The following is a 16440-nucleotide window of genomic DNA, read 5'->3' as shown; positions in this document are numbered from 1 at the left end:
CATCTAGACGGGAAGTCAGGAGAGGAGGGGTACAATATCTAGCCAAGTCCCCAGGAAGGGGGGTTTGGTTCAGTGCCTCAGGGGGAGCTCTGGAGATAGGGTAGGTCCCACCTCAGAGTCGTCCCAGTCAGGGCAAGGCAACTGGGACATTCATCCCCGTGAACTCATTAGTCTTGGGTAACGGTTGGCCTGAGGCACAAACTCCTAGACACTTCTAGCGTTTCTTCTGCAGGCAAGGTAGCTGCTGGCAGCCAGAAGGCAGTCCTTCTTCAGGGAGATGTAAAGCCCAGTGTTGCGAGTGACAGCACGTTGACAGGCTGTGCTCACGAAACGGTCAAAGCATCTGACGGACTGCGGACTGTAGCACTGACATCATCTGCTACAGCCAGCTGAAGAATGTGCTAGAGAGGCTCTCTTCACCAGAGCGCTGTGGTCGTGGCTGACGCCATAAGCTGACTAAAGTCTTCCCCACATTGCCTGACTGTGACGACGACCCAACGAGCTGGGAGCTTAGGTTCAGGTCGTAAAACATGCAGTCGTGTGTCTAGGGCCTGTGTCTATAGGATGGTACCTGCAGAAATGGCCAACCGAGGCCAACATACATCAAAGGCCGACACACAGCAGACAAGGTCACGTTCACCAGACTCTGGCTCCTTTCAGTGTAGGAAGAGGGGAGGAACTCTTTTCAACCAAGTCAACAAAGAGAAATTAACTTCCTTATTAATCACCGAGAAATACCACTTCAAATACCTGATACAAACACAGCACGTCTGTCTATAGAGCCGGCTCCATTTTTATTTCCGCAAACTCTCCTCAGTTTGAGGAGTGGCAGTATTCTGTATCACCTAGAAGCTAAGCTTTCGGGATTCCCTGGCTGACTGTGCGTTCCCTCTTTTGGGGACTCTCCCCACACTGGAGCCCGCACCATCCGGGCTTTCCCGTGTCCCACCGGATGGTAATCTCTTTAGAGATACGAACAGGGACCCACTCACGGGGATACAAATAATCAACCGTTGGCTCTCAGGGTAAAGTGTATTCGTATACACACATACACACAACTTTATTATATCCTTGAATGATATAAAGGATGTATAGCTCACAATTTACAAATGATAGTGATATACGATACTCTGTGTTGTAAGTTCCATAGCGCCAACTGATTTTCACAGAGTGCTTTCCACTGATTTTTCGCTAAACTCTTCTGTCTCTGGGCAGCCTACGGCTGCGGTTGATGAACGAGGAAGCTCCAACCTGAATGTCGGCCGGCATCTTCATTTATGTGAACAGGTAAGACAAACACGGGGATGTGTGTTGGAACTTCACTCAACGACAAGAGTGACGTCAAAAATGGTTCTGGGGACCACAGCTGGAAGAACATCAGCCCCGTCCCCAAAGGGCTCACAGTCTCACGGGAGAGATGATATGTAAAAAAAGCATGTGACAAGGCGACAATGACTCTGATGGAAACACAAGGAAAGAGAGCCCTGTGGGAGCCCTGTGGGAGTCTGTCCCACTGGATCAGGAGGCCACCCCAAAATGGGACACTCGGTGCGGCACGGAGCTTCTAGAATCACAGCTCGTCACCTGCTACACAAGGGAGTAGAAGACGGTGTTTAAACTTGGTAGGGTCTATGTGTCTTCGGCTCTCCCCAGGTACTCCACTCCCCACAGGGCGTGCCCTGCAAATTTCATGCTATGACAACGTCTATTCGGTTGAAAAAGCTTAGGGTGATACACACCCCTACCTACAAATAGCTTAGTAACGTAAGCAAAACACAACAGCGGCCGCTGATATCGCCTTCCTGCGGTTGTAAACGAATGGCAGGGGACGCAGGTCAAGATTTACACTACTCTGTCCTTTTAGACCGCACTTCAGGACTTACGTTATCCTAGGACTTCGGCTCTCACGTTTTTTACAACGCGATACTTCCGATTTCCCCACATAAATAGCCATTAGATGGACTAATGGAATGAAAAGAATTTAGAAAGAGCGGGCGGGTTAGAGAGACAGCCGGATACAAAGGTAATATATATTCTCTTTTATTTTCACGAGTGCAAATGTTTTTTGTTTTTACGTTTTTAACATTTAAATTCAGGTTAGTTAACATACCGTGTAGGATGGGTTTCAGGAGTAGAACCCAGGGATTCATCACTCACATGTAACACCCAGTGCTCATCCCAACAGGTGCCCGCCTAATACCCATCCCCCATTTAGCCCTTCCCCCACCCAACCCCCCTCCAGCGGCCCTCAGTTTGTTCTCCGTACTTAAGAGTCTCTTCCGGTTTGCCTCCTTCTGTGTTTTGATTTTTCCTTCCCTTCCCCTGCGTTCATCTGTTTTGTTTCTTAAATTCCACAAATGAGTGGAATCCTATATTTGTCTATTTAATTTTCCTAAATATTCTCACTCCCACACACTCACACCCCCATACACCTCTTTCACTTCCTTACTGTCTCTCTCCCTCTCTGTGGGTCCTTCTTCCATCTTTTTTCCCGTGTGCCACCCTTTGGCTTCTCCTCCCCACCCCCACCCCCCCACCCCTGCACTCCTAGACAGTATACTCAGATGGGGAACTGCCTTCAAGCCTCAACTGACTTAGAACCTTTCACTGAATACACAGATAAACCAGGTATTTTTCAACTGCTTTGGAGAAGGTCTGCAATTAGCTAGACATGCACATGGATTTTTCTTTCTCTCACTGAAGCGTATCTTGGGGACACATTTAATGTTAAGCCAGTGTTGCCCAAACTGTGTTCCGTGGAACAGTTAGTGTTCTTTGAGATGATAACAAGCGTTCTGAGTTGACCACTCGCCTCTTTAATGGTCCGGGGAACACACTTTGGGAAACACCCATCTCATGCAGTAAGACTTTTCTTTTTTCCGTGCTAAAGGGCTGAGGAAAGGAGCCCTCAGATTCCATCCCAGCCTCCAAGGGCTGCCCCTCTGGGGACGGAAGCGGCGGTCTGTGATGGGGGTCCCTGCTTACTTTCTCACTCCCGCTCATGTTTGACAAGCTTCCCACCCCGTCTCCTGCTCTGCCCTCCAGGATGAACAGAAGCTTGTCCGCGACCCCCTCGTGATCTTCGACTTTGAAAGGATCTCACAAAGCAGCCGTGGCCCGGCACTAGCTTTCTAAGCCCGTTCTCTTGTGGTTCCGTTGGCCTTTGTGCTGACAAACAAGCATCTTCTGCAAAGACTCTGATCCCAGAACCTTGAGGAGGTTGTGTTTAAGCTCTCTTGGACCAGCCATGGAATCCTGATCTGTGGGCCACTCGCCCTCCCTTCTAGATGGTGTCAAAATTATTCAGACTGCCTTATTAAAGGTGTTATCCTATAAAAGATGGCTTTAAAGCCTCCAAACAGGGGACCTTCGCCCCTGTGCCTGCCTTCCCTGTTACAGAAAGCGACTCCCCAGGTCTTCAGCAGGTATGGATGTGTGCTGGGCTGCAGTACCTTCCTCACAGGGGTGTGTTGATGAGTTGAAGGTCAATGTAGCATCTACCGAGTCTACGGCCTGCAGGCCAGAATTCTGAGAATTAATACAAAATGCACACTATTCGTGAGACAAGGTAGTTTCAAAAAAAGGTAGCTCGGGGTAAAATGTGTGTTAGGCAAGAAATAGAAAGAGTTGCTGGTAAGGAACATAGGAGGACAGGAGAGGGTTGGGGGAGCCCTGGTGCCCTGGTGGGGTCTGGGGGCCCAGACTCGTCCTGTTTAGTTCTGTGGCTGGGCTGATGAGCAGCTTTTGATCATTGGATGCTGCCTGTGGTTTTCGCACTTGGGGATAATATTCTGGGTTTGTATCCATGGTCAGACCTGCTGTGTTGCTTTAGTGGAGACTCTGGTGGAGGAACAGATTTTCTAGTTCAGTTCACGTGAGTTGGCCTCTAATCAACCTGGAAAACAGACAGACTCACGTCTCTGAAGGGGCAGAGCTGAGGTCCCTAACCTTTAGTCACCTCACTAAGGTATGCCAAGGGCCAGCCTGATGATGCCTTACCCTGGCAGCAAGTCCCCTGGTGTCACCTTTTGGTGGGATGTCACGCGGGGATTCCCAGACCAACCAAGAATGTTTAACGGGGGGCTTTTTTTTTTTTCCTGTAGCGCTAACAGTAACTCCCTGGCCTCACTGTTCACCCATTAAGACGGTTGCCTTGTAGAAAAGAGCTCCTTGAAGTCTGACAGATCTGAGTTTTAGTGGGACTTCTGCCACTTACTGTTTGGGGGGCCTTGCCTATGTCAGATAACTTCTCCAGGCCTGAAGTTTTTGTGTGTGTGTGTAAAACGTAAATTCCTACCGCATGGTTGTAAGGAAGTTGCACGGGTGAATAGTGATATATGGAAGACAGGTGACCCAGTGCCTGGGTGAAATAGGGCAGGCTACTGTTTACGGAAATATTTGCGAGAGAGAGAGAGAGAGAGAGAGAGCCCAAATCTTTTCCTTAGAGTGAGGAAGGAGGGGAGGATCACTAGATAACGCCACCAAGGGAGAAGGCTCTGCTAGACAGAGGACAGGTGCGAATGTGGAGTCCTGCCCGTATCCTGCACGTAGAACGGGCCACCAAGCCCCCTGCAGCTGAAGAGTTCCGATTCAGGTGCCGCAGGAAAGGCGGGGAATCACCTTGGCCTCTCCGTTGAGTGGCGCTTCACCCGGTCACCCCCGGGACCCAGCAGGTCTCCCAGGGAGCCGTGGTTACTAGGCGCGAGAGCGTCCATGGCAACCGCCAGCCACAGGGTTCCTCCCGCGCCCGCCGCCCGCCCCTCCTCTTACGGGCCAATCAGCTCCCGGAGAGCCGGCAGGGGCGGCTGTTGAGTGGTCCGCGGGCGCTGACGTCACAGGTGGGAAAGGCGGGGCCAGGGCCGGACCGGTAGGGGTCCCAGCCCTCAAGAGCGGGACTGCGCGCCCACAGGTGAGTGGTCTCACCGGCTCCTGCGTGCCGCTGGGACGACCCCTCCAGGGTCCCCTTCCCCAGTGAGGCCCCAACGTCTGACCTCAGAATTGGGGGTGAAGTGGAAACCCTGGAATTCCTCTCCCCCACCTGCACCTCCCTGCTCCCACCCCTCAAAATAGAAACCGTCCAAACCCACTGGTACCCACTACCCAACCCCTACCCGGTGCCTTTGCAACTTACATTTCCCATGCTCTGCAAGGATTGAGGAGTTATTGCTAAATACGGAACCAGCAAAGGGGCGTCCGACCCCCCCCCCTCACCACCCCCCCCCCCCCCCCCGCCCCTGTGCTCCCTCGTGTGATTTCTCAGTGCTGTGCTGTCCCACTGTCGCGCTGTGTCCTGCTTCATTAGCCGGGTTTCTAAGTGCCACCAAGGGGAGGGCCCTACAAACACTTGGCCGCTCAGAGAGGGTTCCTGAGGTTCCCATCAAGGCAGGTGTTCTCCCGCGGCCTGTGGCCATTTGTGTTCCTGCTCTGACCATGAAGCTCTTGTATTTTGACCGTTTAGACCAAGTCCCTTTATGTTTCCCCCCTGGATGCTTATAATGATGCAGGTAAGCATTTTAGAAATGGGTTAAAATTAGTTGTCTGGTCACTGTGAAAAAAGGCAAGCAAATTGTTTCACTACTAGGCAAAGTGTTTTGGGGTTTCTGGTAAAATATTCTGCTGTTTCCTTTTTCTTTTTCTTTATTTATGTTTAACTGTTTATTTTGAGAGAGAGAGAGAGCATGAGCAGGGGAGGGGCAGAGAGAGAGAGAGGGAGAGAGAGAGAGAATCCCAAGCAGGCTCTGTGCTGTCACTGCAGAGCCGGATGTGGGACTCGATCCCAAGAACGGTGAAATCATGACCTGAGCCGAAAGCAAGAGTCGGCCTCTTAACCGACCCAACCACTCAGGCGCCCCAACTCTTTTCTTTTTAAAATGAAATATTTTCCGCAGTAGAGCATTCAAGCATCCATGCATCCATCATGAGGCCTCCCTCCTATGTACCCCCTTGGGAATCGCGTCCCCTCTTTTCCTTTCCTGTCTGGTTTCCACGGCTCCCAAATGCTGAGGTCAGACGTTGGGGCCTCACTGGGGAAGGGGACCCTGGAGGGGTCGTCCCAGCAGACGTACCTACGAGAATTTAGTGTTTACTTCTACTCTGTGTATTTTTATACCTTTACTACTTATGTATTTGTCCAAAAATGAACGTATACGTTGTTTTTCAAGTTTATATAATGGTGTCATGCTTTACCTGCTCTAGGTCATGCATTTTAACTGCCCTGTGATAATGCTTTATGAACTTCCTACTGATGATGTGTGCATGCTCCTGTTGATAGACTTTTCGACCGTTTGCTTTTAAAAATTGTTAGAAACATATTCTGGTACATTCTAATTGCGTACACACTCAACTTTCTCTAGGTATATATCAAAAAGTTGAATTGCTGAATGGGGAAGGTGCCTTTTCTTTTCTTTTTGTTAAAGTATATTTTTATTTATGTTGAGAGAAAGAGAGAGAGAGAGAGAGACAGGGAGTGAGTGGGGGAAGGGCAGAGAGAGAGAGGGAGACAGAATCCCAAGCAGGCTCCACGCTGACAGTGCAGAGCCTGATGTGGGGCTTGAACTCACCAACTGTGAGATCATGACCTGAGCCGAAATCAAGAGTTGGACCCTTTAACTGGCCAAGCCACCCAGGCCCCAGGGGAAAGCGCTTTTTCAACTTTACTAGAGACTGCCCCATAGCTCTCCAGTGTATGCTCACGTATATTTCCACTCTCGGTGACGGGAGTGCCTTATTCAACATTTTTTTTTTTTTTTTGGAAGAAAGAGATTATTTCGCTTTTCCTGCCTTCTTGTTTAACATCTGCTTAAAAAGAAACTGCTTTAATGCTGAAATCTGATACCATTTTTTAAAATTCTGCTGCTCATTAATGTATTGGGGGCAGTGTTTTCTTTGTGTTCCAGTTTGAAACTGGCAGTCATGAGATGGCTATGACCAAGGGGGCTAAGGGGGACTGTATGTGATTATTTCAAGCCTATCTTGGTCACTGATCTGAGGCAGAGTGTGAAGCAAGTCATGGACACCCACTCTACTTGTCATATCTTCTGCAGAAGATGATCTATAGGTTTTTATACCTTAAAATATTTATGAGTTTAAAGTCTTCCCTAAATATGCTAATAAAATATGTTTATCCAACCGAAGGTCATCTTTTGGATTGTCAGCGGAGCCTCCCAGTACTTAACAATCTTTGTGTGATTGATTGTATTTTTGGCATGTTAATATTTATAGAAGACAATTATAGCATTTTTTCCCCAGTAGGTAAATAACTATTGCCTCCACATTAAATAAATATAGTCAAACACTGTATTTGACTTCATTTCTTAAAATGTTTTTCGGTCATGCCTAAAAGTATAATAAAAAAAAAAAAAAACAATCGCATAATTTAGGGTCTGAATTTTTCCACAGCTATTTTCGGTCATTTTTCCAAAGAATTTGCTCGGTTTACTTGCAAATAGGAGACATTTATAGCATCAGCTGATTATCTCAGTATGTGCTGCATGAGCCCTGTTAAGATGTGCCTGAGTTAGAATTTAGAGATTTAAATGTTGTCAAAGGCACATCATCAAAGTAAGCTATAGGCTTTTTAAAAACTGAGGTATTGTTCCCTCCTTAAAAGTTTGGTAGAATCCATCAACAAATCCATCTAGGTATGAGGTTTTCTTTGAGGAAAGATTTTAAACTATAGATGGAGTTCCTTTAACTACCAGAGGGCTATTCAGGTGATCAGTTTCCTCTTTAGTTAGTTTTGGTTGTTTGTAGGTTTAAAGAATTTTGTCCATTTCATCTCTGTTGCCAAATTCCTTGGCATAAAGTTGTTAGTAACATTGCTTTATTAATGGTCTAATGTGGGCAGGGTGTATGGCAATACCTCTTTTTCATTCTTGATATTGGTAATTTTTCATCTCTTTTTATCCTGATCAGTCTGGTGAGAGGTTTATCCATTTTATTGTTAGAATTTCACTGCTTTTGTTTTTCTGTTTGTCTGTTTTCTAGTTCATTGATTGTTCTCTTCTTATTATTTCTTTCCTTCTACTTTGGCTTTACTTTGCTTGCATCCTCCCCACCCCACTATTAAGAATAAAGTGGAGAGCACTGATTTTAGCTAATTCTTATTTTCTAGAATAATCACTGAAAAATCACTAAACACTGTTTAAGCTGAATCTCACAATTTTGATGTGCTCTGTTTTTATTCTCATTCAGTTCAAAATATTTTCTAGTTCCCCATGTGATTTCTTCACTGACCTAGAGGATAAGTAGAAGTGTGTTAATTTCCTATGATTTGAGAAATTTCCAAATATCTTTCTATTCTGGATTTCTAATTTAGTTTGATATGGTCAGAGAACATATTCTGTATCATTTCAGTATTTTATGTTAATTGAGAACTTGTTCAATGGTCAGTATATGGTCTACCTTGGTGAATATTCTGTGCATTTGGAAATAGTATGTAATCTGCTGTTTAAAGATATTTTTTCTTTCAGTTTTACTGAGCCAAATTGAAATAAATATAGCACTATATAAGTTTAAGGTATACAGCATAATGTCTTAACTTACATGTGTTGTGAAATGATTACCACAATATTTGGCTAATATCTATCATCTCATATAGATACAAAGAATCTGCTGCTTTGAATGGTGTGTTCTATAGAGGCAAATTATGTCCAGTTACTTATACGGTCCAAATAACTTATTTATCAACCAATTTTCTATTTTTTCTAACAATTACTAACAGTTGAGTGTTGAAATATCTGACCATAGCTGTGGATCTATTTCTCATTTTAGTTCTGCCAGTTTTTGCTTTATGTGTTTAAAATTTTATTGATGGTTGCATAGACATTGAAGATCATTACATCTCTTTGATTAATCCTTTTCTCCTTATTTCTCTCTTTATTTGTGATAATATCTACTGTTCTGAAGTCTGCTTGGTTTGTTATTAATATAGCCACTTCAGAATTCTTTTGATTTGTGTTTACATTGCATCTTTTTCTATACTTTTATTTTTAACTTATCTGTGTTTTATAGTTAAAGCGGTTTTTTTTTTGAGCAAGCATATAGTTCAATATTGCTTGATAAAAACCAGCTTAAGAATCTGTGCCTTTTAATTTGATTGTTTAAACTATTTATTGTGAATATAGTTATCAGTGTGGTGGGGTTTTTTGCTTACCATCTTGCTATTTGTTTTCTCTTTGTCTTATTTTTGTCTCTTTTCTCTTGGATTAATTATGCATCTTTTTAAGTCTTCCATTTCCCCCCTATCCTATTAGCTGATTAGTTTTAACTCTGTTCTATTTCTTTCTTAGAGAGTGTTCCAGGTCAGGACCCCTTTATACTCAAATAATCTCATGGTGAGGACCTCAATTTTTTTTTTTCTTTTCAACGTTTTTTATTTATTTTTGGGACAGAGAGAGACAGAGCATGAACGGGGGAGGGGCAGAGAGAGAGGGAGACACAGAATCGGAAACAGGCTCCAGGCTCTGAGCCATCAGCCCAGAGCCTGACGCGGGGCTCGAGCTCACGGACCGCGAGATCGTGACCTGGCTGAGGTCGGACGCTTAACTGACTGCGCCACCCAGGCGCCCCAATATATATATTTACTATATTAGAAATTAAATTGAAAAGTTAAAAATATTATTAAAAAAATAAGTATACAACTCATTATAGAGTAACGTAAATAATATGTTTTATTAAAAAGGTATGTTTCTGGAACAAAGATCATCTGGTGAGAAGAGTAGCATTGTTTTACATTTTTGGCAAAGTTCTTTGATCTCTGTCTTAGAAGCTGGGTTCTCCTGTCTACTGTATTCAGTCTGTTGTGATATCACATATCACATCACTTCTGGAAAACTCCATTGTAAATCTTGTGAGAGAATGAGAGTGAAAAAAGAAAATAGCACCTGAGTATTTACTATGAAAACAATTTTGACCTTGTCATCCCTGAGAAAGTTTCAAGCAAGTCTGTGGGTTCTTGGGACATATCTTGGGAACTGATGCTCTAAATTTTACAATCTGTATCTTAAACTTATTGAAGTACATGTTTAAATAACATTATTCCATTTTAGTTATGACCCTTGCAATAAGACATTTCCATTTCAGCTCTCCATCATTTGTGCTATTATGACCATATAATTTACTTCTATTTTTGCTATAAACCCCACAGTAATTTTTTGTTATTTCACTTTACACAACCATCTTTTAAAGAAATTTAAAAGTTACAAAAGGATCTCTTTTATATTAGCACACGTACTTACCATTTCCGATACTTTATTTCTTTGTGTAGATCCAAGTCTCTATCTGGTATCATTTCCTTTTGCCTGAGGAATTTCTTTTAACAGTTCTTTTGGTGCAGTTCTGCTGATGATCAATGCCCTTGGCTTTTGTTTTCATGGAAAAATTTTATTCCACCTTCATCTTTGAAGGATGCTTTCACTGGATATACAGTTGTAGGCCTACACTTTCTCCCAGCCACTTAAAGATGTTGTTCGATTGTCTTCTGGCTTGCATAGTTTTTGACAAGAATTTTGCACTAATGCTTACCTTTGTTCATGTCTTTGTAGTGTGTCTTTTTGCTCTGATTCGAGTTTTTCTCTTTATCGCTGATTTTCAGCAATTTGATTATGATGATCTTTGAGGTGATGGTGGGTGTGGTGATGATGATGGTAGTGTTGTGTGTGCATCTGTGTGCGTGTGTATAGGGTGTGTTTACCCTCTTGGAGTGTTTAGAGCTTCTTGGACCTGGGAATTTATAGTTTTCATCAAATTTGGAAAATATACAGACATTATTTCTTCAAATATTTTTTCTGTCTCTCCTTTCTATATGACATTCCCAAGTACATGATTTAGTCTAACACTTGATGATATGCCTATGTTCCCGAAGATTCTCTCTCTCTCTCTCTTTTAAGTTAAAAAAGCCTGTACTTTGGTTTGATTAGATTTGAATTCACTAACTAGACTATGTCTAATTTGCTGTTAATCCCATCTAGTGGAATTTTTCAAGTATATACTGTATAAGAACGTATTTTATGTTTTATTCCTAAAGTTACATTTGGTTCTTTTAAAAATCCTCCAAGTCTCTCTTCATTATGTTCTTGTTTTCCTTTAACTACTTCCATGTTGTTTGCTTGTTCTACCACATCTTTCCTGTTGACTGATTTTTTTTTCCTAATCATATGTCACATTTTTCTGCTACTTGGCATGTTTGGCAATTTTGATTCAATGCTGGACATTGTTAGGTTACATACATGAATGTCTTGATGTCATCAGGCAATCAAGTTACTTGCAGATTAATTTGATCCCTTTGAGGCCTCTTTTTAAGCTTTGCTAGAATGACTCTTCAGTACTTTCATTCCAGAGATGGGTCAGCCTCATCTCTAACGTGTGACTCCTCGGGGTCTCCATGGAATGCTCCAGATTATCATCAGCAACTCTCCACTCTGATTGGTCTGAGTTCAAAATGTCTCTCCACCCTCTGTGATCTCTAGAAATTGTTCAGTAACAACCCTGGCATCCTTCTTTGTCAAAGTTTGTGGAGCGTCCCTTGATGTATGTACAGCCTGTTGCTCAGCAAAAACTCAAGCGGATGCCTACATTGACTTAGGGAGCTTGACTTATTCTGGAATCCTGCTTCACAACTTCCAGCTGTGTCAGCTTCTCAAAGTTCTGATCTCCTCCTCGACTCACACATGTTGACAGGCTCTGATCCATTTTCATCTGTTTTTCCCTTAATCTGGAAGTTGCCTCCAGGCAGAATGCCAGGACAATCAGAAGGTTTGCCTTATTTGTTTCTCTTCTTTCAGGAATCAGAGTCTCGTGCTGCTTATTGTCCAGTATCTGAAAACAGGTGTTTCATATATTTGGTCTAGTTTTTAGATGTAAGAGCCTAAGTCTAGTCTTTATTACTCTATCATGGTTGGAGGCGAAAGTCTATTTTGAATTTTTAAATATTGCTTAGGCCATGACACTCTCAGTTTCTTTGACCAATAATGACTCGAAATAGAAGATGTTGCCATGCTGTCGTCTTTTGGTTGGTCCTCCTGAATGACTTTTGAGATGGCTGACTGGAGCTAGAACTTCTGTTGTGTGACTGTATAGAACATTGTGTATCATGTAGAATATTGTGTCTCAGTGTGAAACCTACTGCCACCCACGAGGAGCTCTACATCTGTGAACATTAAACAACTGAGCTTTATGCATCAGATTCCAGATTTTTAAATTACGTCCCATCCCTAATTTAAAAATATAGCACTGGAAACATTTGTAAACTGTATTGAATTTCTTCATCCGTACGTCTCCTCTGGGATATGAACCTCAGCATTTCAAAAATTACCACTCAGAGTAGATGACTCATGGTTTGACAAACATGGGTTTAGATGCCTCAGGACCTCAACATAATAGGTGCTGGGCAAACATATGCGGTAATTCTATGCTTGGAATTCCTCGGTTGAAGGACCAAGGGAGTCGCTAGCTTTTATTGTCAAGAATTAAGAAAATCTAAGTAAGAGGGGTCCAGTGCCTGCTTGAAGCTTCTTGCTGAAGGAAAGATGACAAGATTATTTCTAGATTTGACTGGAGAAGAGTTTAGAACGGAAAGTAGCCATGGGGACCCGAAGGGCTCGAGTTGCTCTGAATTTGCTCTTCCGAAAAACAGCGTTTAGCTTTCAAACGGAGGTGAAGAGATGTGACTGATTATTAAGGTTTCTTTTTCACCATCATGCTTCTAGGTTTGGCCAGTATAAGGTGTTTGGGCACTGAGGGAGGGAAGAATTGGGAAAAAGTCAGGAAGGTAGGGTTGTGTGGGCCACCACCACTGGCTGTGGGCAGCTGTTTCACCACATATGGAACAAGTGCATTTTGATTTGACCACAATTCTACAAATAGATAATTTTGTGGTTTGGGGGCCAAAGGCCTCAAGACATAACTATTGAAATAATCATCAAATATTTTTTTTTTTCCCAAGACGGGTATGGAATTGGATCTGATTTATTTTCCCTTTTCAGTAAATGGGTCCATAGACACTGACCCCCAAGTAGAATGACATTTAGATGCTGGAAAGTATGTCACAGACTACGGCATCTTGCCTTTCTGGACTAATAATGATCAAAAGTTCCAAACAATAGAATACTTTTCAAGGGGTAAGCAGGAGGAAGTGGAGCTCTATGTTCTAAGAGGGAGAGAAGTCAGAAACATATATTTTTAAACATGTGTGCTCTAAATGATACATAAAATGATTAAGGTAATTCAATATTTGTATTTAAAAAGCTGTGTTCAGCATCGGGCTCTGGGCTGATGGCTCAGAGCCTAGAACCTGCTTCCGATTCTTTGTCTCCCTCTCTTTCTGCCCCTCCCCCATTCATGCTCTGTCTCTCTCTGTCTCAAAAATAAATAAACGTTAAAAAAAAATTTAAAAAGCTCTGTTCGTATGTACAAATGGGATATAAGAAGATGCAGGTTTAAAGTAGCTTTAAAAACGATGCAGATGGTGGGGCGCCTGGGTGGCTCGGTCAGTTAAGCATCCGACTTCGGTTCAGGTCATGATCTCGCCATCCGTGAGTTCGAGCCCCGCGTCGGGCTCTGTGCTGACAGCTCAGAGCCTGGAGCCTGCTTCTGATTCTCTGTTTCCTTCTCTCTCTCTGCCCCTCCCCTGCTCACGCGCGTGCTCTCTCTCTCTCAAAAATAAACATTAAAAAAAATGATACATATGTTGGCATATGAATAGGAAAAATCTGGAAAGAAACAACTATTAATGAACCATTCAATGTGTACTTGGGGGGATGGATGGATATTTATCTTTTACTTTATATACTCTTTTGTATTGGTAGTTGAAAAAGCTAACATTTATCGAACATTGAATTTGTGCCCAGAACTGTGCTAAGCGATCCAAATACTTACCATTGTCTTGCTTGGGCTTCACAATTGCCCTAGAATGTCTATACTGGAGGTGCCTTGAGGTGGCAAGTTGCCAGGAAAAGGGAGCTAGGCACCTGCCTTGAGCTGTGTTTGCAAAGCAAGCACACGGTTGTTACCCAAACCGTGTGCTCATTTAGGATCGCTTGGTGTGAGGGATTCTGCCAGGCAACCCGTTTTTATTAACACCTCTCCTAACAGTCCAGAGAATTAAGTGCTATTATTATTCCCAATTTAGAGATGAGGAAATTGAGGCACAGAGAGTTTAAGTAACTTGCCCAGTGCCTCACAGCTAGCAAATAGCAGAGCCAAGATTTGAATCCCTGTCTGTTAAAATGCGTATTTCAGGCTCTTCATGTAGATTTGTTACAAGATAATAAATTTAAATCATAATTAAAAAAAAATTCAGAAAGTCAGATGGCTTATCTAAAAACTGTGATTTTAGTGTATTCTAGAAACAGAGATGGGAAAAAATCCTTTTGGAGCATATTATCGCCAGTAAAGGTGGCTGTTGAATTAGAACAGACACCTAATATGTTAGGGAGCACTGCTACTAAAACTAAGCCAAATGTGGCTTTTAATTTTTAAATTTTCACCAAAGATGAATTTATGTGACTGTCTATTTTTATGTTACCCCCCCCCCCCCCCGCCCTTTAAACAGGAGAGATTTACAAACTGTCTGAGCATCATGGAGCCTCTAGGTTCTACGTTAACGGCAACTTACGCCCACCCTAAACCAACACCAACCAATTTTCTACCAGCCGTCAGTACTCTGGCATCCAGCTACAGGGACCGCTTCCCCCACAACAATGTGACCCATCCCTTGAGCCTTCCTTGGAGGCCAAGCACGCACTACAAAGTAGCCTCCAACTCACCAACCTTGGGCCCGTACTGCACCAGATCTCAGAAGGTGTGCGACAATACCATGCTTCCCTTTGTTTCCAACCGAACCACTCTCTTCACAAGGTATACTCCTGATGACTGGTATAGGTCCAATCTGACCAACTATCTCGAATCCGACACTTCCCGACATAATTCCGAGAGGCTAAGGGTAGATACGTCTCGCCTGATTCAAGACAAGTATCAACACACAAGAAAAACTCAGGCAGACTCCACGCAAAATTTGGGAGAGCGCGTCAATGACATAGGATTTTGGAAATCTGAGATCACTCATGAGTTGGACACAATGATTGGAGAGACAAATGCACTCACTGATGTTAAGAAAAAATTGGAGAGGGCCTTGATGGAGACAGAAGCCCCTCTTCAGGTAAATATAAGACCTTTTGATGAAAAAACACTATGTATTTATATGATTGTAACCCACTGGTTGAATTACTGAGGTTATTACCTATTATGTTTTCCTTCACCTGTAGAAGCCAACCTCCCATCAATGCATCTGTAATTAATTTCACCATTGGTAAAACCGTTACGAGTTTCATACAGAACAGCCATTTTTTTTTTTTTAAATTTTTTTTTCAACGTTTTTATTTATTTTTGGGACAGAGAGAGACAGAGCATGAACGGGGGAGGGGCAGAGAGAGAGGGAGACACAGAATCGGAAACAGGCTCCAGGCTCTGAGCCATCAGCCCAGAGCCCGACGCGGGGCTGGAACTCACGGACCGCGAGATAGTGACCTGGCTGAAGTCGGACGCTTAACCGACTGCGCCACCCAGGCGCCCCCAGAACAGCCATTTAAATAGAAAGAATTCTGAATGCAAAGCAAAGGAGGCTAACTAGAGACATATTCTTTTTTTTTTTTTTTTTTTTTTTTTAATTTTTGAGGGAGAGAGAGTGAACGTGAGCAGGGGAGGGGCAGACAGAGGGAGACAGAGAGTCCCAAGCAGGCTCTACACCATCAGTGCAGAGCCCTACTCAAGACTCAAACTCACGAACCATGAGATCATGACCTGAGCCGAAATCAAGAGTCGACACGTAACCGACTGAGCCACTCAGGCGCCCTGAGGGACATTCTTAAGACACACAACGTTTTATGGTGAGAATGCCATCTTCCCATCTATTAAATAGGCTGCTTGGTCATTGCTGTCCCATTATTTGAGGAAAAAAAGTACCGTTCTTTCAATCTGTCTCGTGAAAGGCCTCCCGTGCGTATGCTGATTCCTTTTGAGGGCACAGTGAAATGTTCAAGACCATCTTAGGAGATAGAATGAGTTTGACTGAATAGAGAAATGGGCCTGAGGTCAAGCCAGTTCTGGTGATCGTGGGGGCAGCATTTTAATTTGTTGCTGGCCTCTGGTTACCTCTCACCCCCGAATGTGTGATGGGGGGGCCCCTTCCAAGCTCATTCTATGCCCCCCCCAACCATTGAAAGAAGACATTCTGTATTTGAAGATGCGTAAGTTACAGAAATTATTTCTGGAGGTGTATATATACTGATGAAGCTAACAGCATTTTTCTTCACACTTGTATGACTCATTTCCCATGTGATGAGCATTTGCAGGAGGTCTTTGTTATGACATCTGTGGCAGAAGGGTTTAGAGAATTAAGGAGCCAGAAGTCTAGTGGGTTGAAGAATTTGTTGGAGACCTCTT

The 16440-nt window shown here is 43.4% G+C and overlaps 1 protein-coding gene across 2 annotated transcripts in view; it reads left to right on the top strand.

The window, feature by feature from the left end:
* The first annotated feature begins 4852 nt into the window (after positions 1-4852).
* TEKT3 (tektin 3) overlaps positions 4853-16440 on the top strand; it is a 36567-nt gene continuing 24979 nt past the window's right edge. The window contains exons 1-2 of one of the 2 annotated variants that reach the window (XM_047833061.1): positions 4853-4909; positions 14552-15157. In XM_047833061.1, coding sequence (XP_047689017.1) covers positions 14579-15157 — 579 coding nt within the window. In that variant the 5' untranslated portion in view covers positions 4853-4909; positions 14552-14578. Of the gene's footprint in view, positions 4910-5306; positions 5505-14551; positions 15158-16440 lie in introns of those variants that run through there. The other variant, XM_047833060.1, reaches the window with a different exon arrangement.

This window comes from Prionailurus viverrinus, chromosome E1 (assembly GCF_022837055.1).
Source record: "Prionailurus viverrinus isolate Anna chromosome E1, UM_Priviv_1.0, whole genome shotgun sequence".
In the NCBI taxonomy this organism is placed as follows: Eukaryota; Metazoa; Chordata; class Mammalia; order Carnivora; family Felidae; genus Prionailurus; species Prionailurus viverrinus.
Note: the sequence above shows the minus strand (reverse complement) of the source record. Positions and strands in the feature narration are given on the sequence as shown.